This window comes from Molothrus aeneus, chromosome 31 (assembly GCF_037042795.1).
Source record: "Molothrus aeneus isolate 106 chromosome 31, BPBGC_Maene_1.0, whole genome shotgun sequence".
NCBI classification, from domain to species: domain Eukaryota; kingdom Metazoa; phylum Chordata; class Aves; order Passeriformes; family Icteridae; genus Molothrus; species Molothrus aeneus.
The window spans coordinates 2,722,926-2,744,744 of record NC_089676.1 but is presented as its reverse complement, the minus strand read 5'-3'; the positions used below and the strand labels follow the sequence as shown (position 1 = coordinate 2,744,744).

General features: G+C 52.4%; 4 protein-coding genes and 3 pseudogenes across 4 annotated transcripts; 4 read left to right on the top strand and 3 right to left on the bottom strand.

The window, feature by feature from the left end:
• Positions 1-62: 62 nt before the first annotated feature.
• Positions 63-1,082, top strand: LOC136568119 (claw keratin-like; annotated as a pseudogene).
• Positions 1,083-2,535: 1,453 nt separating this feature from the next.
• Positions 2,536-3,490, bottom strand: LOC136568118 (feather keratin 3-like; annotated as a pseudogene).
• LOC136568117 (feather keratin 3-like) lies at positions 3,489-4,430 on the top strand (annotated as a pseudogene).
• Positions 4,431-8,239: 3,809 nt separating this feature from the next.
• On the top strand, positions 8,240-8,605 carry LOC136568261 (scale keratin-like). The gene has a single exon (XM_066568189.1). It carries the CDS (start codon positions 8,240-8,242, stop codon positions 8,603-8,605), a length of 366 nt encoding a protein of 121 aa, XP_066424286.1.
• An 822-nt stretch (positions 8,606-9,427) lies between these two features.
• LOC136568260 (scale keratin-like) lies at positions 9,428-16,151 on the bottom strand. Its single transcript, XM_066568188.1, has 2 exons — positions 16,120-16,151; positions 9,428-10,130 (listed from the first exon to the last, which is right to left on the bottom strand). Exons 1-2 carry the CDS (start codon positions 16,149-16,151, stop codon positions 9,428-9,430), a joined length of 735 nt encoding a protein of 244 aa, XP_066424285.1.
• On the top strand, positions 13,198-16,053 carry LOC136568334 (uncharacterized). Its single transcript, XM_066568290.1, has 3 exons — positions 13,198-13,552; positions 13,652-14,064; positions 15,862-16,053. Exons 1-3 carry the CDS (start codon positions 13,198-13,200, stop codon positions 16,051-16,053), a joined length of 960 nt encoding a protein of 319 aa, XP_066424387.1.
• A 5,305-nt stretch (positions 16,152-21,456) lies between the features above and the next one.
• On the bottom strand, positions 21,457-21,819 carry KRTAP13-1 (keratin associated protein 13-1). The gene has a single exon (XM_066568104.1). The coding sequence runs from the start codon at positions 21,817-21,819 to the stop codon at positions 21,457-21,459; it is 363 nt and encodes a 120-aa protein (XP_066424201.1).

The window sequence follows — 21,819 nt, the reverse complement described above, 5'->3', positions numbered from 1 at the left end:
GGTTAGAAGAACACCTGTCAGGGGCTGGAGCATGAGGCGCAGGAGTGGCAGGAACCTTCACCATGGAGGGCATCTGTGCATCACAGAACAGCCCAGGAGAACCAAACCGCATCCTCATGGAGTCAGTGCCCAGAGGCTTCCAGGAGACAGGGAACAAAGACTTCTCATGTCTTGATCTTCATAGGCCAAAGAGCAGAGATGTCCATCTGGCCCAGGCTGATTCCAGCCCTGCCCCACCCATTTGGACCATCAAAATTCTTCCTGCAGCCCATTGCTGGGTGCCATCGCTGCTATCAAGGATCTGACGTGGCAGGAAGGACAAGATGGCTGGGGCAGCGGGATGTGCTGGGCTGGCACCTGGGGGATGCTGACTCAGGGAGGGGCGGCAGGGGCCGCACAGCCCTGCTGTCATCAGCAGCAGCAGCAGCAGCCTCAGGGAGTGTCCCCTGTGCAGATTGGCCAGGCTGGAGCTGAGCAATGCCGGGGCTGCTATAAAAGCCCTGCCTGGGCCAGACTGCACCAAGCAGTGCCCTGGCCACCTTCTCCTGCTCGGGAACAAGGGTAAGTGTGCCAGCGCTTCTGCTGGCGGCTCCCTGCTCCAGCCCCTGTGGCCCCTTGGGCGCTGCCCTGGGCTGCTCTCCTGCCATGGCTGCCCTCTCTTGCAGAGCACCCTCGCATCCCACTGCAAGATGTCCTGCTACGACCTGTGCCCACCAAGGACCAGCGCGGAGCTGTGCCCACCCAGGACCAGCGTGGCTGTGCCCCAGCCCATCGCTGAGAGCTGCAACGAGCTGTGCGCCCGCCAGTGCCCCGACTCCTCTGCCTTCATCCAGCCCCCGCCCGTGGTGGTCACCTTCCCCGGCCCCATCCTCAGCTCCTTCCCCCAGCAGGCCGTGGTGGGCTCCTCCGGAGCACCGGCCTTTGGCGGCTCCCTGGGGCTGGGCGGCCTCTACGGCGCCGGCGCCACCCAGGCCTCGGGGGGCCTCTGCACCTTTGGCAGAGCCTACGCTGCTCCCGCCTGCAGCCCTTGCGCCCTGCCCCGCTACAGCAAGAAGCTCTGGGACACCTGCGGGCCCTGCTAGAGCCACCAGCAACAGCCCCCAAGGCCCCGACGCCGCCTCAGCCCAGCATGGACACCTTGAGCTCTGCACAAGCTGCCCTGGCCTCCTGCAGCCCGTGACACCCGGCCTGCCTCCGGCCTGCCCACCCTCCCTCTCCCTGCCTCTCCTGCCCTTCTTGCTACAATAAAGTTTTCCTGCATCCAATCCCTATCTCTTTGCCTCTTTTTCTGGAGTCATGAAGACACTTTTGGGAATGGGGAATTCTGGGAGTTGGAGGGGAAATGGTGTTCCTGGGCAAACTGAAAATGGAAGTGAACAGCAACCGTAAAATAGAAGAGGGAATATTTTATTGGCAGTTAAAGTTGAAAAGGAAATGGCATCAAAGTAGAAGTGGATTGATATGAAGGACACTAGTGAGAATGTGTCACATAAGTTTAAGAAGAAGAAGAGGAAGGAGGAGGAGAAGGAGAAGGAGAAGGACAAGGAGAAGGAGAAGGACAAGGACAAGGTCAAGGACAAGGACAAGGACAAGGAAAAGGACACAGACAAGGACAAGGACAAGGACAAGGACAAGGAAAAGGACAAGGACAACGACAAGGACAAGGACAAGGACAAGGACAAGGACAAGGACAAGGAGCTCTGAGCACTCTGCCTCAACACATACAAATACGCTCTTGCAGGCCATGACACCAGGGGCCTTTAAATACCTGCGGCCATGCTGGCAAAGAGTAGGACTGTCCCCCAAGCAGGGAGTCAGCCAGGGGAAGAGGCTGTCAGAGCTCCAGCCCCTCTCTATCAATCTTGGCTTTGCTAAACGAGCATGGCCTGAAATCAGAAAGAAACTTGCCCATCCCTATGCTCTATACATAAAATTTCCCCATTATCAGTTTCTTCTTTCTTTCTCTTTCTTTCTCTTTTTATTTCTTTTTCTTTCTTTCTCTTTCTTTCTCTCTCTCTTTCTCTCTTTCTCTACTTCTTGCTCTTGTTCTTTTTTTATACTTCTTTGTCACCTTCTGTCTCATTTTCTCTTTCCCCTTTTCTTTTTTGTCCTCCCTCTAGGTCAAACCCATCCAATGGTTCTTTATCATCTGATTCGCTCTCCCGTTTGATTTCATTTTCTTCTCTAGGTCACAATCCTCTGTCCTCTTCCAATTTGTCCTTTCCATCCCCATCCCCTTCCATTTTCCACAGCCCCAATTATTCCCCAACACCATTTCCCCTCCCAGTCTCGGAATTCCCCCTTCCCCCAGGGATATCCATGACTCCAGCAAAGGAGGCAAAGAGACAGGGATTGGATGCAGGAAAACTTTATTGTAGCAAGAAGGGCAGGAGAGGCAGGGAGAGGCAGGGTGGGCAGGCCGGAGGCAGGCCGGGTGTCACGGGCTGCAGGAGGCCAGGGCAGCTTGTGCAGAGCTCAAGGTGTCCATGCTGGGCTGAGGCGGCGTCAGGGCCTTGGGGGCTGTTGCTGGTGGCTCTAGCAGGGCCCGCAGGTGTCCCAGAGCTTCTTGCTGTAGCGGGGCAGGGCGCAAGGGCTGCAGGCGGGAGCAGCGTAGGCTCTGCCAAAGGTGCAGAGGCCCCCCGAGGCCTGGGTGGCGCCGGCGCCGTAGAGGCCGCCCAGCCCCAGGGAGCCGCCAAAGGCCGGTGCTCCGGAGGAGCCCACCACGGCCTGCTGGGGGAAGGAGCTGAGGATGGGGCCGGGGAAGGTGACCACCACGGGCGGGGGCTGGATGAAGGCAGAGGAGTCGGGGCACTGGCGGGCGCACAGCTCGTTGCAGCTCTCAGCGATGGGCTGGGGCACAGCCACGCTGGTCCTGGGTGGGCACAGCTCCGTGCTGCTCCTGGGTGGGCACAGGTCGTAGCAGGACATCTTGCAGTGGGATGCGAGGGTGCTCTGCAAGAGAGGGCAGCCATGGCAGGAGAGCAGCCCAGGGCAGCACCACAGGGGCCACAGGGGCTGGAGCAGGGAGCCGCCAGCAGAAGCGCTGGCACACTTACCCTTGTTCCCGAGCAGGAGAAGGTGGCCAGGGCACTGCTTGGTGCAGTCTGGCCCAGGCAGGGCTTTTATAGCAGCCCCGGCATTGCTCAGCTCCAGCCTGGCCAATCTGCACAGGGGACACTCCCTGAGGCTGCTGCTGCTGCTGCTGCTGACACCAGGGCTGTGCGGCCCCTGCCCCTCCCTGAGTCAGCATCCCCCAGGTGCCAGCCCAGCACATCCCGCTGCCCCAGCCATCTTGTCATTCCTGCCACCTCAGATCCTTGATAGCAGGGATGGCGCAAAGCAATGGACTCCAAGAACACCTGAAAGGGCCTGGAGAATCTTGGGCAGGAGTTTCACGAGTCTTCATCATGGAGGCCATCTGTGCATCACAGCACAGCCCAGCAGAACCAGACCACATGTGCCTTCACTTGGTCAGCCCAGGGGCTTCCATGGCGTTTGGAACAAAGACTACTCATGTCAGGCCTGTTCTTCATAGGTCAAAAAGTTGAGATGTCCACCTGGCCCAGGCTGATTCCAGCCCTGCCCCACCCATTTGGACCATTACAGCTGTACCTGGAGTCCCTTGCGTTGTGCCATCCCTGCTATCAAGGATCTGAGGTGTCAGGAAGGACAAGATGGCTGGGGCAGCGGGATGTGCTGGGCTGGCACCTGGGGGATGCTGACTCAGGGAGGGGCAGGGGCCGCACAGCCCTGGTGTCAGCAGCAGCAGCAGCAGCAGCCTCAGGGAGTGTCCCCTGTGCAGATTGGCCAGGCTGGAGCTGAGCAATGCCGGGGCTGCTATAAAAGCCCTGCCTGGGCCAGACTGCACCAAGCAGTGCCCTGGCCACCTTCTCCTGCTCGGGAACAAGGGTAAGTGTGCCAGCACTTCTGCTGGCGGCTCCCTGCTCCAGCCCCTGTGGCCCCTGCGGTGCTGCCCTGGGCTGCTCTCCTGCCATGGCTGCCCTCTCTTGCAGAGCACCCTCGCATCCCACTGCAAGATGTCCTGCTACGACGTGTGCCCACCCAGGAGCAGCACGGAGCTGTGCCCACCCAGGACCAGCGTGGCTGTGCCCCAGCCCATCGCTGAGAGCTGCAACGAGCTGTGCGCCCGCCAGTGCCCCGACTCCTCTGCCTTCATCCAGCCCCCGCCCGTGGTGGTCACCTTCCCCGGCCCCATCCTCAGCTCCTTCCCCCAGCAGGCCGTGGTGGGCTCCTCCGGAGCACCGGCCTTTGGCGGCTCCCTGGGGCTGGGCGGCCTCTACGGCGCCGGCGCCACCCAGGCCTCGGGGGGCCTCTGCACCTTTGGCAGAGCCTACGCTGCTCCCGCCTGCAGCCCTTGCGCTCTGCCCCGCTACAGCAAGAAGCTCTGGGACACCTGCGGGCCCTGTTAGACTCATCCCGGCCTCTTTTTTATCTGTCAGCAATGGAAGAATCTAGAAGTTGTTAATCTCCATTTTTCCACCATTACTGTTTCCTTTAAAAGTTGTCTTTTCCTATGTTTAGTATTTTACTTTGTCTCCCGTGTGAAGGTCTAATCTCTAATGATGTCTTTTGTGAATTTATTATGTATAACAATTTCATTGTTCTTTACATTTGACCTTTATTGTCTATGTCAACCTCATGTCATTTTTGCATTTATTCAGCTCTGCTTCTTGACAACTGAATGAGTTAAAAGATTTATCTTTTTTTTTCAATTGTCTTTGTACCTCTCCTTTTCCGATGTTTTCCTTTGTATTCTCTGTGATTTATTCAAGTTGTTCCTGCAATAAATCTTTTATGCATCGAATTTTTGCGTTTTCATCTTTAGTCATTTTAGTCATTGACCATTTCTGGTTGTTTAAGTGTCTGGAGTGCCACTGGAGAGGGCCTGGGAGTGCTGGAGCCATTCTGAGAGGAGCAGCCTGCCCTGGATGACACAAAAGGGAAAGTAATGGCAGGGAAGGGCCCGGCCCAGCCAAACCCAGCGGCTACGAACGATCTGATCAGGGCTGAGGTGCCTGGCAGCTCCTCCCTGCTTTGGGTGCTGTTAATCAGCCCTGGGACATGCAAGGGCTACAAAACAACAAAACAGGGAGCAGAGATCATTGCTCAGTGTTTCCCAAGTGCTCTCACAACCCTTGTTCCTCAGAAAGTCTGCACTTAGAGGTTTTTTTTCTCACAAGGACCCTCCAAATAAATTTTGCAGTCCAGAGAATGCTGAAATCATGGTGTTTTTAATACAAAGTGGAGAGAGGTAATCACAGAATCATAGAATGGTTTGGGTGGGAAGGGATCTTAAAATCATCTCGTTCCACGCCCTAACATGGGCAGGCACAGCTTCCACCAGCCCAGGTTGCTGCAAGCCCTGTCCAGCCTGACCTTGGACACTGCCAGGGATGGGACAGCCATGGAATATCCTGTGCCAGGGCCTCCCCACACTCACAGGGAAGAATTTATCCCCCAGATCCCATCTACACCTCCTCCCTGTCCCTCTGAACACATTCCCCCTTGTCCTGTCATCCCATCCCTTGGGAATTGTCTCTCCCCATGTTTCTTGTAGCTCCTTCAGGTCCTGCAAGGCCACAGTGAGGTCACCTCAGAGCTTCCCCTTCTCCCAACAGAATAATCTTAGTTCTCTCAGCCTTTCCTCCCAGCAGAGCTGCTCCATCCCTCAGATCATCCCGGAGCCTCCTCTGGGCTCTCTCCAGCAGCTCCAGCTCCTCCCTGGGCTGGGATCCAGGGCTGGGGCAGCTCTGCAGGTGAGGTCTCACCTGAGCAGGGCAGAATCTCCCCTCCCCTGCTGCCCACAGGGGTTTTGATGCAGCCCATCGAAAGGGGTTGGATTTGAAGGGAGTTTGTGCCAGGGATGAGGCACAACTTGCTCTGACTGTCAGATTTTCATAAAATATAAATCAAGGCAAGGAAATCCCCCCCCAGGCTGGGAGATGTGGGAACCAACTCAATCCCTTTCTGTGCTTGGAGAATAATTTTTTTCCTTCCCCTGCAGCAAATACAGGGGAACTTGTTGGGGCAACAAACAAAACACAAACCTAAACCCAAATCCTTTTTCACCTGCAGAGGAAATGAAAATATTTGCGTGAAACCAATATTTGGACCACAACGACCAATTTTCAGGATAGGAATTCAGAGCAGATTTCTGGGGAGATTTCTCAGGAATTACAAGAAGGGTCCGTAAAATGCACTGGATGCAGGTGAAGACCTAAAAGTTGTGCTCTGAAAAATCACCCAAGAAAGGTATAAAAACACAAATATTTATTTTTTAATGGAAAATATAGCTTGAAATTAGGGAAATACAGCAAAGGTGGAATCTTAAACTCACAGAGGATTCAACCACAGATATGGACAGGATTCTTTTTTAAAGAAGGAAAAGAAGAGCTGCATTAATCATTAACCCTTGACTTCCAATGGCACAAATAATGATTTAATTAAAGTAATGGCAGGCACCACCTTGTTTCCTGCACATTAAAGCAGCTGGGGTTGTGTAAGAGTGAAATGTCTAAATCACTCATGTCATACAACACCGAACATTAGCTGGGTTGAACAGCAGATAATGAATGTTTGTGAAATCATTACAAAGTGTTTTTCTCAAGAAGGGCCAGAACACTCTTGATAAGAGATTGCACCCAGGACATTAAAGAACAACCTTGAACCGCCTCTTCGGTTTTTCCTCAAAATTGGAATCACAGGACTTGATATGGGAACATTCAGCACCATTGACCCTTTTAAAACTGAATTTAATTTTCCACTAAAACCTTCTTGGTTAAACAAAGTGATTTTTATGTGGGATTGATTCCAAGCCTTCCTCTCAATGGAAAATTATTGGGGAATTGCTGAGTGTCCTGGATGATCTCAGCAGATATTCATGACCCCTCAAATCCATCTCGGACCAACAAGGTCTCTTTAATTAGGGCTGGAAAATACATTTATTCCTGGGTAGTTCTGGAATAAGCTGGTTTCTGCTTCTAATTAATTTATCAGATAATTTTAAAGGGCTGTTAAGGAAAAATGTCCATGTCAGCCAAAGATGAGTCTTACAAAATCTTGGAGCAGACAAGCTCATGACAAGATTGTAAAGGAAGAAGCAACATGTGGAGTCAGCTTAATGAACATGGTAATTCACTATTAGAGGTGAGGTCACTGTAATGATGCCAGGAGTTGCCAGCACCAATTAAGACCCAAGATTAAAGTAATCAGGGTGGTGAAACTCCGACATCACACGATAGGAGAATGTGAATGAAATCAGAACTGCCACAAACTCCAAACTTTTGTGACTCAAAGCTGGTAAACAATTTATTTCAGGCAGAACCCCCAGTCCAAGCAAGATTCCAAGCCCTCTGGAATGTTGGGATCCTCTATATAAGCTCCAGTGCCTGGGTCCATCCAGACACTTCTCACAGCTCATTCGCCTTGAGGAGCTAAGTGAGTATGAATTTTTAATTTCTTTATATTTATTTAATCAGACCCTGTACCAGAGAAGTTGTGGAAGATTCCTTTAGGAATGCTGAGATTTAGAACAGCTTTACATCATTTCTGTCTGGAATCACTCTTAATGAAAACAGTGGGAAATGTGGGATTTGGGAGTCCCCAGATCATCCTAACATCCCAACTTTAGGGAAGTTAATGGGAGATGGGATTGGGGTTTTTATATTGTTCTTCAGGGTAGACATTTCCAAAAGCTGAACGACACAACCATGTGAGGCCAAACAAAGATCAGCCTATGATGTCTGGTCATTCTGGGGATGGTTTTACACAGGAATGTTTTTATTGAGGTGCTCAGTGGGTGTTGACCATGACGATCAAGGCTGAACATAAATCACAATACAGTCATTTCACTCATGTTGAAAATTTCCCTCATCAGCTTCTCAGTTTTTATAGTTTTTACGTCTCTATCTGCGGCAAACCAACCCTGAGCCCGGGAGGATGTCCTTCTATGACCCCTTGGCCAGGACAGACAGAGCCAGGCTGGGCACAGGGACTGGGTCAGGGATTGTGAGGACTGGGGATGTGGGGATCAGGGCTCTGAGGGGGCTGCAGGGCACAGGGCCAGTGCTGGGCAGGGTGGGCAAGGCTGTGTGACTTTGGTCACTCAGGGTTTGTGGCAAGTCTGCGAGCAGGCCACTGCTGAATTGGGAGATCGCCCTGTCTGTTCTAACCTGTGTTTTTCTGAATTCCCTTTCAGCCTCATCTCTCTCACTGCAAGATGTCCTGCTACGACCTGTGCCCACCCAGGACCAGCGTGGCTGTGCCCCAGCCCATCGCTGAGAGCTGCAACGAGCTGTGCGCCCGCCAGTGCCCCGACTCCTCTGCCTTCATCCAGCCCCCGCCCGTGGTGGTCACCTTCCCCGGCCCCATCCTCAGCTCCTTCCCCCAGCAGGCCGTGGTGGGCTCCTCCGGAGCACCGGCCTTTGGCGGCTCCCTGGGGCTGGGCGGCCTCTACGGCGCCGGCGCCACCCAGGCCTCGGGGGGCCTCTGCACCTTTGGCAGAGCCTACGCTGCTCCCGCCTGCAGCCCTTGCGCCCTGCCCCGCTACAGCAAGAAGCTCTGGGACACCTGCGGGCCCTGCTAGAGCCACCAGCAACAGCCCCCAAGGCCCCGACGCCGCCTCAGCCCAGCATGGACACCCTGAGCTCTGCACAAGCTGCCCTGGCCTCCTGCAGCCCGTGACACCCGGCCTGCCTCCGGCCTGCCCACCCTCCCTCTCCCTGCCCCTCCTGCCCCTTGGGGCTCAATAAAGTTTTCCTGCATCCAATCCCTGTCTCTTTGCCTCCTTTTTCCAAATGACAAAGACCCAAGGGTCTTGGCCAAGTGAGGAACTCCAGGCCTCTCCTCCCTGCACAAGAGGGAATATCCCCCCAGAGGAAAACAAGGACAAATGAAAAACAGAGAGACTTTTGTGCTACACCAACAGGGCTTTAATGTTAGAGGGAAGAACAACAACCAAGGCCAGGGAATCCAAACGATCCCAGGGGCAGCAGGGGTTGCAGAACTTGGGTTCTGGGAGCAGGGACCAGCTCAGGACCAGGATAAGCCAGGGATGGAGGGGTCCGGGCACAGAGAGGGATGGAGGGCTCAGGGAATCCCACGGGGATGGAGGGCTCAGGGAATCCAGAGGGGATGGAGGGCTCAGGGAATCCCACGGGGATGGAGGGCTCAGGGAATCCAGAGGGGATGGAGGGCTCAGGGAATCCCATGGGGATGGAACGCTCAGGGAATCCCAAGGGAATGGAGGGCTCAGGGAATCCCGAGGGGATGGAGGGCTCAGGGCACACCCAGGGCTGCTGGGCACACTCAGCTGCCACTGCCAGCGCCTCCTGCCCAGTGTCCCCATGGCCCGGGCCAGGCTCCTGGGCTGGCGCTGCCTCTGGGGCCTGGCACTGCCTGGGGGGCTTTAGAAAACCCCACAGCTCCCGCGGCGGGACCTGCCCCATCTCTGGGAGCCAGGCAGGGAATAGCCCAGGCCCCGTGAGGAGAAGCCGGAGCTGTAGGACCTCCCGCAATTGCCAAAGGAGCCCCCATAGCCCCCAAGGGAGCCCCCATAGCCCCCAAAGGAGCCTCCATAGCTCCCAAGGGAGCCCCCATAGCCCCCAAAGGAGCCCCCATAGCCAGTGTCACCTCCATAACCCAGGGAACGGCCGTAGCCAAGGGAGCCCCCATATCCCAGGGAGTCCCCATAGCCCCCAAAGGAGCCCCCATAGCCCCCACAGCTTCCCAGGCCAAAGGAGCCCCCATAGCCCCGGGAGCCCCCATATCCAAGGAAACCCTCATAGCCCCGGGAGCTCCCATAGCCCCCATAGCCCAGGGAGCCCCCATAGCCAGAGGAGGCCCCCAAGGCCAGGGGGCCCCCATAACCCCCAGATCCTCCCAGCCCAAAGGAGCCCCCGTAGCCCTGGGAGCTGCGGGAACTGAAGGAACGCCCCAGCAAGGCTGGGCCCGACGATCCCACAACGCTCTCCTGGGGGAAGGTGCTGAGCACGGGGCCTGGGATGGTCACCACCACCGGCGGGGGCAGGATCAGGGCTCTGGACTCGGGACACTGCTGCACACACGGCTCGTTGGAGCTCTCGGCGATGGGCCGGGGGCAGCTGACGCCACAGGACTCGCTGGAGTAGGACATCCTTCTCTGCTGGGAGGCTGCAACGCACAGCAGGAGAAAGGTTTCAGATCCAGAAATTTCTACCTGACTCTGCCTGTGCTTTGCCATGGAAAATGTGAGAGAGCCCAGAGTTTGTTGCTTTCTAAATCTGACCCTCATCTGAGCACAAAAATCACATTCTAGACTCTGGCTGCTTTCAAGGTCCCCAAGATGTCACGCACAGATGAAAACATCTGGTGTCATCTCTGGGTGACACTTCTTACACTGTGAGAAAACTGTTTTTTCTCTTTATAAATTTATTAAGTCCGACTGAAATCTAGCAATGTATCTATAGGAAGTTAATTGTCAGATACAAAGCAGCAATTTCTGTAATTTCATATCCTTTCCCAAGTAGCCCTCAGCTTCCAAACCAGAACATTTTCCCTTATATTCCCACAAAGTGGGAATGATCACTCGGATATTTTTAAATTTTGCAGCCACGCATTGCACCTAAAATGCCTGGAAATGGATATTCCAAGTGGCATGGTGAAAATTCACATTTTATTCTACAGCAGCCTTGTCAGACCCACAATTTTTAAATCTGCCGATCCAGAACATCAAAGAATTGGATGGGGAAATAGAAGGATAGAGAAGGATAGAGGAGCTCAAATCGGACTTACCCTGTTCACCAAGGTGAATAACTCAGGAGATGCGGATGGAGAGGCTCCGAGTGGTGGCAGCTTTTATACATTTCCCAAAGTGCTTACAAGGACAAAACGCCCTCTGTGCCTCCAGTCCCACACAGAACAACCCTCACATGGAGGGATTTAATTCTGCTGGCTTTGCACTGCCACTCCCCATGCACAAAAAACGGGCGTGAGGCCATGTCAGGACAGACTTGAGGGCATCGAGCTGGTGAATGATGAGGTAATAATCCCCATCACGAGAGCTGTCTTTGGGTTCGATGAGTTCAGATTAATTAACTTCGTCTTTTAAAATTGAAGTGAATCCCGTGAAAAATCCACGGGAGCTGCACAAAAAGAGGGAGACGGATAAGAAGAATGAAGAAAATATCAATTATCTCCAAATGCTTTAGAAATGTGAGGGGTTTTTATCTGTGTTTGCAGCTCAAATGCCATTAATCACTCAACAATTCCAAGTTGGGCTCCATTGCTCCATTCCCTGCTGGCTTTGGAATGTCACGGAGGCAGCGACACTTGGGGGATGTTCCAGGTCCTTCCAGGACCATGAGGGGCTTTGTGAGCGCCCACAGGAAATTCATATTTGGTGTGTTAGACACGAACACGGAAATGTCAGCGCCCAAAAGTGGGGCAGGAGCGTCAGTTCAGAGACGCGTAAGCTGAGGGCTCTGTGTCATGAGGCACAATTTCATGGACAAAATATTTACAGGTGAAACTCCAAGAACTGAGAGTTTAGAACATCAGTTTGAGACCCCTTTTTTGCAGAACATTGATAGTTAAGCCTGAAAACTCAGATAATTTGCAGTCAGGCTTTAATTTCTCCCTTAAAATGTAAGATATTTCAGCAAAATGCTGCCTCATAAATTAAGAAGAAGCTGCACTTGATATGGCAGATGATGTACTTGTCACAGTCATCCCAAACATGTTAACAGGTAATAAAATAAAGAATTTGACCTCAGGAATGAAAATTAAATCATTGCCACCACTGAAATTATTAATCAAATGCTGATTAAGGAATCAAGAGGAGTGACATTGATTGATATTTTTAAATGATGCTGTTTCATAACAAGGGAGCTCCTAACTCAGAACAAATCCTCGTAACTCCCAGCCTCCATTTAATGGGATAATAACAGAAATTGCAAGCACTGACTATTAATGAGTATTTGTGAGGCAGCTTAAAGTCATTATCCTCCAGTACCTCTCATTATTATCAGCAAATCCTGATGACACTTCACAAACAGAGCTATTTTACAATTTAGAGGTAATTTATTGCCTTGCTTTTGCAATGTCATAAAATTAGAAAACAATTGCAAGAGGAAAGAAAATAAATAACTGCAGGATGTCCCAGACTCACCCTAATAAAATATATTTTTATTTTATTACTACAATATATTTTTATTTTATTACTACTTTATTAAATTCTTTTTTTCTGTAGTGGTCAGTACTTCAGGGTTGGGAGGAAAGAAAATTAAGATTTTTAATGTATTTCAAACTGAACTTCTGGAAGCTGAGATTTCAAATGAAATCATGAAATATTTGGAATTAGCTTAAGGCCGAGGCCTCTTCTGGCTGTACCAGTTTCTGCCTCTTTGGGAACAACTTTTACAGATCTCTACTCAGCTACCAGGAGAATTCACGTCCTCTCAGAGCCGCGATTTTAGGTCCAGTTGGGTGAATTCCACCTGGTGAAGGCGGCACCACAAAGGGCTCCACACCATGGTTACCGTGGCCATTAAAATGTCCCAATTTAACGGGACATTAAAATTGGACTCAAGCAGGACCGGCTTTAACCAATGACCCCATGACCACCCTGCAGCCCCAAGTTCCCCAAATCCCCTCGGATCGCCCTCAGAGGGAGCTGATTGCCATCAGCGGTTGTGTCACAGCCACGCGAGTTTGGGAGGGACATTGCTGAGGTGACAGAATGGAAGCACCCACTGTGGCGTTGGTTTTGTAATAAACGAGGATGGGAGGCTCAGAGAGTGGCTTTGAGGAGGATATAAAAGCTCACATCACCCACAGCCCTTCATCCACTGCTCCTGTTCCCATCCCTGCAGCGAACAAGGTAAGCGGCGGCACTGATCCCCATAAAATCTGAATTACTGCATAAAGTCAATGTTGCTTTTTCCCTCTTCCTCTTGGCTTCTTTCTCACTGGTCGTACACCTTTGACTGAGTTGCTACAAGTTTGTTTAATTTATCCAGCACAGAATTTCTCTTGCAAGGATGATCATGGTGAGACGAGGGCTAATACAATAATGAGATTTCTTTGAATGTATCTGTTTCCCTCTGATATTTCACACCCAGACTTTAATTTCGATTCTCCTCAGACAGTTTAGCTTTAAAGTCCTTTCTGCTGTGCGTTGCAGCCTCCCAGCAGAGAAGGATGTCCTACTCCAGCGAGTCCTGCGGCGTCAGCTGCCCCCGGCCCATCGCCGAGAGCTCCAACGAGCCGTGTGTGCAGCAGTGTCCCGAGTCCAGAGCCCTGATCCTGCCCCCGCCGGTGGTGGTGACCATCCCAGGCCCCGTGCTCAGCACCTGCCCCCAGGAGAGCATTGTGGGATCGTCGAGCCCAGCCTTGCCGGGGCGTTCCTTCAGTTCCCGCAGCTCCCAGGGCTACGGGGGCTCCTTTGGGCTGGGAGGATCTGGGGGTTATGGGGGCCCCCTGGCCTTCGGGGGCTCCTCTGGCTATGGGGGCTCCTTTGGGTCTGGAGGTTATGGGGGCTCCCTGGGCTATGGGGGCTCCTTTGGGTGGGGACCTTATGGAGGTTCCCAAGTCTATGGTGGCTCCTTTGGGTTAGGGGGCTCCCGTGGTTATAGGGGCTCCTTTGGGTTGGGAGGTTATGGGGGCTATGGGAGCTCCCGGGGCTATGGGGGTTTCTCAGGCTATGGGGGCTTCTCAGGCTATGGGGGCTCCCTTGGATATGGGGGCTCCCGGGGCTATGGGGGCTCCTTTGGCCTGGGAAGCTGTGGGGGCTATGGGGGCTCCTTTGGGGGCTATGGGGACTCCCTGGGATATGGGGGCTCCCTTGGCTACGGCCGTTCCCTGGGTTATGGAGGTGACACTGGCTATGGGGGCTCCTTTGGGGGCTATGGGGGCTCCTTTGGGGGCTATGGGGGCTCCCTTGGGGGCTATGGGGGCTCCTTTGGCAATTGCGGGAGGTCCTACAGCTCCGGCTTCTCCTCACGGGGCCTGGGCTATTCCCTGCCTGGCTCCCAGAGATGGGGCAGGTCCCGCCGCGGGAGCTGTGGGGTTTTCTAAAGCCCCCCAGGCAGTGCCAGGCCCCAGAGGCAGCGCCAGCCCAGGAGCCTGGCTCGGGCCATGGGGACACCGGGCAGGAGGCGCTGGCAGTGGCAGCTGAGTGTGCCCAGCAGCCCTGGGTGTGCCCTGAGCCCTCCATCCCCTCTGGATTCCCTGAGCCTTCCATCCCCTCTGGATTCCCCGAGCCCTCCATCCCCTCTGGATTCCCCGAGCCCTCCATCCCCTCTGGATTCCCTGAGTCCTCCATCCCCTCGGGATTCCCTGAGCCTTCCATCCCCTCGGGATTCCCTGAGCCCTCCATCCCCTCTGGATTCCCTGAGCCCTCCATCCCCGTGGGATTCCCTGAGCCCTCCATCCCCTTTCTGTGCCCGGACCCCTCCATCCCTGGCTTATCCTGGTCCTGAGCTGGTCCCTGCTCCCAGAGCACGAATTCTGCATCCCCTGCTGCCCCTGGGATCGCTTGGATTCCCTGCCCTTGGTTGTTGCTCTTCTCTCTGACATTAAAGCCCTGTTGGTGTTGCACAAAAGCCTCTCTGGTTTTTATTTGTCCTTTATTTTTTCCTCCGGGAGCAGAACTCCCCGGCGTGCTGAGAGTTCCTTATCACAGGATCTATCCTGCTCCCCGTGTTTGAAATGTGGAATGGGACTTTAATTGGGATACTTAACACGATGTTGAGGAATGTTTGTTTAGCAATTTGCCCGTCATTAACTTCCCCGAGGTTCTGAGTAATTGTTCTTGCTCTGAGGATTCCTGGTGACACCCCAGGCCCCTCCATCACCACATCGCTTAGCAAACAATTAAGACATAATTGCAGCGTTCCTAAGCTAGCAGGACGACAAGGGAAGGACGAGACCTAAGTTTTCATTTTGTGTACGTTGGGTTTTGAAAGTTCTGCCTGGGTTTGTTCAGCCTGAGGAAGAGAAAATCCGGGGTGACTTCATTTCACCTTCCAGTGTCTCAAGGAGCCGACAAGAAATACGGGGAGAAATTATTTCCAAAGGCCTGGAGGGACAGGGCAAGGGGGAGCGGGTTCAAATTTATGGAGAGGAGGTTTAGATGGGATACTGGGAATAAATTAAATAAAGTTTTGTCCCTAAAGATGCTTTAGATTTCCCACCATTTTTCCCCCATTTGTTGCTAACCAGGAGTGATTATTTCATAGTGATCTTCCAGAAATGAGAAGAAGGGAAAATATTCCCCCCCCAAAAAGGATATTACTCATTGTTTATATTTCTCTAACTCCTCAGTGATTAGCGTGGTGTAACTTAAATGCAGATCTGCTTGGTACTCACAATTTAAATGCACAGGCAAATTTCTGCCAGAGAAGGCTCCAAAGAGAAAGAGAGAGAAGGAACATTGCAAACCACAAATTGTGATGCGCCATCTATTTAATGAGCGAGAAGTGGAATTTAAAAAAAAATACAGCAAAAGAAAGCAGAAGGGTTGAATACAGAAGGGTTGGATAAGGGATTAAAATTCATCACCCATTTCCAGGCAGTGCTTTACAGCTGGACACCCAGCGACAATCGAGTGACATTTTTCGCCTCCCTGATTGCACAGAAAGGCATCAACTGGGGAAAGCCAAGCTCCTGCAGCGCCGGGAGCTCGGGGCAAAGCTGAGGGGGTCAGCAAGCGGGAGGGCACGGGCTCAGGCCTGCATCCGATCACGCTTTCCTGCATCCGATCGCGCTTTCCTGCATCCAGTCGCGTTTCCGTCTCCTGCTCGTCCCTTCCCGCGGCTCCCTCAGGGCCCGCAGCGGTTGGAGCGCCTGTAGGACCTCCCGTAGAGCCCCCCCAAACCCGAGTACCCCAAACTGCCGAGCCCCGAGGAGCTGCCCGAGTTGATGGGGACTCCCCCGGCGCTCAGAGCATCCCCGACGGCCGCGGACGCCGAGGATCCCACGGTGGTGTTCTGGGGGAAGGAGCTGAGGATGGGCCCGGGCAGGGTGACCACCACGGGCGAGGGTTGGATCACGTAGGTGGAGTCCTGGCACTGCCGGACACAGGGCTCGTTGCAGCTGTTGGCCAGCGGGGTGGGGCCGCAGGAGGTGGGGGCACAGAGGTCGTAGCAGGACATGGCTGTGGGGTGAGAGTCTGGAAGGCAGAGAGCTCTGGAATGCAAGGAACGAGGTGTAATTAGCCGCGTAATTAAGCTGCTGTGGTGATGGAGAGCGCGAGGAGTGAGTGGGGAATGGAAGGAGGGGTTGGGTCTGGGGTTGAAAGGGGATTTCAGTGAAGCTCAGAGCTCTCCACACACTCTGCAAAGGGCAGCTCCAGCTCCTCCTGAGCGGCCCTGAGCGCTCCTTCCCCACCACGCTCCTCCTGCAGCCCTGAAATAAGTGGGGAGGTGAGGGAGGGAGCAGGCGGTCAGGAAAGCAAGGAGAAACTGTGCCCCAAAACAGAGGGAAAAATAAAAAATAAAAATATAAAATTTTAAAATTAAAAAAAAAAAAACACCACCACCAAAAAAAACCCCACAACCCCAACAAACTCCTCAGCAGAAATTTCACGGTGAGGCCTTGGCCCAGGGGGGTCTGATCAAGGGAGTTCAGGGAATCTCCCTCTGGAGACGTTCAGACCCTCGTGCCCAGGAGTCTCCCTCTCTCCAGAGTCATGCCAAACTCGCTTGGAGGCTTTCCTGTGTCACCTGCCCCAGGAGATCACCAGAGGTCCCTTCCAACCCCGAATATTTTGTGACTCCATCCCGAGAGACAAGAGCTCTGCGCGGATACCCCAAATCCGCTCCCATCTGCTGAGCAATGCTCAGGCAGAGCTCGGGACTTCTTGGAACAGAAAGATTCGGGCGACACAAATGAAAAAATCCGGGATCAGCACAGGAACGATCTCCACCCTTCACAGAATGTCCCTCCCTGGAGAAAAAGCCGCTTGGAGGTTTCCCCAGCAATTTTAAAGAGCGCAGACCTCGGGCTGCTAAAGACGAACAGCAGAAAAATAAAGCACAAAGACAGCAACCATCCAAAGAAAATGGGAAGCAGATCGAGACTTACCCTTTTCTCCAAGGAGAAGAAAGCCAGGAGTGGTTGTAGGTCCTCCGACCGGGCTGGTTTTATACCCTGGCCCAGAGAGCCCGAGGACCTGGGACACAAATTGTGCGTGTAGCTCATTAGCAGCCAATTGCCAACGATTCCTCATATGCAAAGCACCCCTGGCTGGGGATTTACTTTTCCTCTCTGTTTGTGTTTCTTGCCTGGATTTCGTTTCCTCCCTGTAATGTATGCATTCCTCCGGAGAGGTTTCTTTTATCCTCAAATCTTACGAGCCCGGTTAATTCCTGATCAGAGGCTGATTCATCTGGGTTACTCAGGAAATTGCTTTGCATCCCAAGGAACTATGACACGGATGAATGAAACCATCGGGAAAGGTGCAGTGACCTTCCCTGTGAAATCCCTTTCCCCCTGCATGGAGGGCACAAGTTTTTGGCGCACCTCGCTCTGAGAAGGGCATAAATTCCTATTTCTGCCTCAGTGTTTCACCAAATTCCTCTCAAACAGAGGGAGATGCACAAAAATAAAGGAAATAAAATCGTTAGAAGGCATTTAGAAGTGATTAAGCTCCCCCACTCTCGAAGGTACTGGGAAATGGATTATTTGAAGGAACAGATTTTATTTTCTTGACTCAGCAGAGAGCATGAAGGAGGATAAGCATCTGATCTATTCCTTTGTTATTATTAAACCACCACGCTCCCATGATGGAATCTGAGACACAATTTAGGAACTGGGTGTCCAAGTCCTTCATCTCAGGAGTCTCCAGGTTGGGTTTTCTCCCTACATTAAACCAGGACAGCGACTGAGGTCAGCTGGAGGATGCCTGGGAATTTGGGGCTGCTCAAAGCCTTGCCCAAGCTCATCTTTGGGGTCATCAAAGACGCCAAACCCTTTTACATCTGCCACTAAATTATTACTTTCCCCTGCTGGGCTTCGCACCATTATGCAAAATCGTTCCCCAAATTAATAGCAGTTATTTAGAGATGTTTGTAATGTTCCTGTTCCTTTTTTCCTTCTTTGAAAGCCAATCTGCACGTCTCACAGATCACCTCAGCGTGCAGCAATTCCAGTTCCTTTTCAAAGGCAATTTCCAGATTAAAAAGTAATCGCAGACAATGCCGGAGCAGACTGGAGGGCAGGGCCGAGCATTTCCAGCCTCTCGTGGTGTTTAATCTCCGAGGCAGAGACAGGCAAATCAGCCCCGAACTGGGAGTATCTGCCCCAACATCTCCTGGGAAATAAACGCTGGTTGGAGACTTCTGAAGAGCAGAAGCCTTCAAAGTTCCCCAAACATTTCCCTGGACCACTCAGACATGCAAACGGGGGGACGAGCAGCAAATGGGCAGGGAAGGACTCTTTGAACATGACCAGGGGTTCAAAGGGGTGGCCAAGATTCCTGATGGATTCCACAAAACTTCCCCAGCAGCTCCAATCCTTCCACCTTGTCCTTGAAACACAAATAAGAATTTGCATCAACTCAGTCACTGGATGTCCCCAGTTTGGGATGACCCAAAATGATGACACGATGGATGGAAACTCTTCTGTCCCTCGAGACTGACCAGACCTTCCCAAAGTTCTCGCTGCATGCACAGAAATGTTAAAAAATTGTTTGTCCAGAGAAGCTGTGGCTTCCCTATCCCTGGAAGTGTCCAAGGCCAGGTTGGACAGGGCTTGGAGCACCCTGAGATAGTGGAAGGTGTCCCTGCCCATGGTTTAGATGATTTTTAAGGCCCCCTTCCGACCCAAACCATTCCATGATCCCCTGATTTTCCTTAATAACAATAATTATCTATCGACTCTAAGAGCAGCTTGTGGTTTGCAAGGCCAACTCATCCAAAGCCACAGAGAAGATAGAAAAGTGCCCAAATTCCACTTCTGAAGGTGATCCTCAGTCCAGCTTGTCTGGGTGGCTCCATCTTCTCCTCCCAGCAGCCGAGAGCTTTTGGGATGTTGCTCATGGGAAGATTACAAGGAGCAGCGATCCGAAATCTCCTGGGCACTTATCACGGCTGGAATTGCACACTCAGGACTCCAACTAAAACCCGCTGCCGCACCAGGGGCTGCTCCCAAGTGTGTGCCCAAAATGCCAGAAGTCCTAAACAAATGGGATTTTGACTCATCCCCACTTTGGGAGGTGGAGTTGGCGCGATGGAGCTGGGAATATTTAATGGATGCAAAGCAGAGAGATGAAAGCGGCCTCGTGGGTCGTGGGTTTCATCCGCGGCCAGGGTAAACCATCATGAACATAAACAGTAAACAAACCAATTTCCCTGCTGGGAACCTGGCCAAATGCAAAGCAAACCCACAGCTCCTGCGGGGACTGGGTAATAAAAGGTGCAGGAATGTCTGGGATCCTCCAGGCAGCCCCAGAAAGCCGTAAAAGCTCTGGAGAGCCTTCCTGCCTCTTCCCTTCTCCCCATAAAACCAGGAGACGCTGCAGCTCTGGCCTCAGCTCTGCAGGATTTGGTGCTGAAAGGGATTTTCGCTGACAACAAGTATTTCTGCCAAAAATATTGGTATTTTTTATTTCTGTGGGACCAAGGTCTTCAGGAGAAATCCTTCCCTGCGGAAAACATTCCAACACAATATTCCCACTCATTTTCTGCAGCAGCAAATAAATCACTTTCTAACTGACTGCAAACCCACCCAGATTTCCCTTTTATCCTCAGAATTGTGCTTTACTGGTTGCCACACCAAGTTTTAACCCAAAAAGGCCGTTTGGGACAGGAATGAAGGGGGGAAGTGGTACCTGAGGGTCATATTTCATTCTGATGTGATTTCTGAATGCTTGGAGGAAACATCCCAACTTTGAGGGGAATTTTTTTGCAATCTGGGAAAGGATTTGGTTCAATTAATGAGAAGGGAACTACAAGGGTAAGGAAATTAATTTTGCTATGAGAAATATCCACCTGAACCTGTCCAAGGCACCTTCTCAGCAGTGCCTCAGTCACAGCCCTTTGGAGCCCTTGGACTTTTTGGAATTCATCACCTTTGATCAGGGAATAGCTTCAGTTGAGATGGCAAAAAATATTAAATTGAACATTTAATCCAGACCAAGCTCGTCCTGTAATAGAACATCAAACTGCCAGCTTTCCACTGTCTTCTGGTGTTTATTAAAAAAAACCCTCCTCTTTAAAATTATTCATTCTTTCATTTACCTCCTTTAATTTCATTCCACTAATGACTGCAGTCGGCAGAACCTCATCAGCATCTTTAATTACAGCTCAGCCTCATTCTGGACAGGCAGACAAAGACTCCAAGCGAGACTTTTCAGAGATGTCAGGAGTTTTAAGGGGTGACAGGAGGTTGAGTCATCTGGAGCCCTCAGGGGAAGTTTTCCAAACCTTCTTCCTTCAGGGTGTCTAAACCACACCTGCGTCCCAATCCAGGAGGAGCAAAGCCGCGCCTGATAAATCTCAGCTTTGTCTTAAAACGGCCTAAAGAGAGGGTAGGAACTAAAAATTCTTTAAATTTTAGTCCTTTAATCTCTCTGTCCCAGACTTGCTTCCCAACCCAGCAAATTCCAAAGGGAGAAACACTCCCCATCCTTCTGTGCTTCCCCTCCCAGACTCACCAGGGGCTGAGCTCAGCTGCCAGGAGAAGCTGCACCCCAAAACAGGATGCCCCAATTGCTGCTTCTCTCCCTCCACATTTCCCTGAGAAACCTCAGCTGAGCTCCCTTCTTTTAAAACACTTTTCCCAAGTATCACATCTTTAAAATTTCCCTGTTTATGTCCCAGCAGGAGGCACCCATTGCAGGGTCCCTTTCTGCCTTTAATAAGGGGTCTCAGGCTCTGGTTTAAACGTTTTCCACCACCGGAATCTGACTCCTTCTCCTTTGAAATTATTTGCGTGGTGTTTTCTGGAAATGGGGACTTCCAAAGGCACTGGAAAAGGGGCTGGGAGAGCAAAGAAGGCCAGGCAGACTCGGAGGGTGATGCAGCACGAATTTAATGGGTTGAGGAAGGGAAGGAAGCAACGAAAAAGTCAGGAATACATTTCCATGGTTCACTAAGGACAGAACCCACTCAGACACACTCAGCGAGTGGAAATTTTCCTTCTTCATCGATGAACGACCCATGCTAATCCAGCCATGCACAACAATTGCCAGCAATTAATATTTTGCCTATTATCAAATACAAAAAAAAAAAAAAAAACAAAACAAAAAAAAGCAGGACAAGACATTTGATCAGAAACATGAAGTAAAGCACGACAAAAGACAAGCAAAGGCCTGGTTTGGGGAGATGCCAAACTCCCACAGCTCCTTTAACTCCAGGCTGGGGGCATCTCACGTGGCATCCAAAAACCGTGGCCGTGAGCTCAGTCCTGCTCCAGGGACGGGTCGGGGCTCAGCATTCCTGGTCTTCTCCTCCCTCCTTAGCAGGGCCCGTAGAAGCCGCTGCGGGAGGCGTTGTAGCGCCGGTAGGGCCGGCTGTAGCCACTGCCCAGCCCGGGGTATCCAAAGCCCCCAAAGCCCCCAAAACCCAAGGAGCTGCCCCCGGAGTTGATGGGGACGCCCCCGGCGCTCAGAGCGCTCCCGACGGCCGCGGACGCCGAGGATCCCACGGTGGTGTTCTGGGGGAAGGAGCTGAGGATGGGCCCGGGCAGGGTGACCACCACGGGCGAGGGCTGGATGACCACGGTGGAGTCCTGGCACTGTCGGACACAGGGCTCGTTGCAGCTGTTGGCCAGCGGGGTGGGGCCGCAGGAGGTGGGGGCACAGAGGTCGTAGCAGGACAT

Excerpts from the sequence above, each read along its gene's own strand:
- LOC136568261 (XM_066568189.1), top strand. The coding sequence starts at position 8,240 with ATGTCCTGCTACGACCTGTGCCCACCCAGGACCAGCGTGGCTGTGCCC.
- LOC136568334 (XM_066568290.1), top strand. The coding sequence starts at position 13,198 with ATGTCCTACTCCAGCGAGTCCTGCGGCGTCAGCTGCCCCCGGCCCATC. Across the intron at positions 13,553-13,651 it reads GGGCTCCCTGGGCTATGGGG|GTTATGGGGGCTATGGGAGC; the intron begins GCTCCTTTGGGT and ends TTGGGTTGGGAG. Across the intron at positions 14,065-15,861 it reads CCCGCCGCGGGAGCTGTGGG|AGCCCCCCCAAACCCGAGTA; the intron begins GTTTTCTAAAGC and ends GACCTCCCGTAG.
- LOC136568260 (XM_066568188.1), bottom strand. The coding sequence starts at position 16,151 with ATGTCCTGCTACGACCTCTGTGCCCCCACCTC. Across the intron at positions 10,131-16,119 it reads GACCTCTGTGCCCCCACCTC|TGGCGTCAGCTGCCCCCGGC; the intron begins CTGCGGCCCCAC and ends CAGCGAGTCCTG.
- KRTAP13-1 (XM_066568104.1), bottom strand. The coding sequence starts at position 21,819 with ATGTCCTGCTACGACCTCTGTGCCCCCACCTCCTGCGGCCCCACCCCG.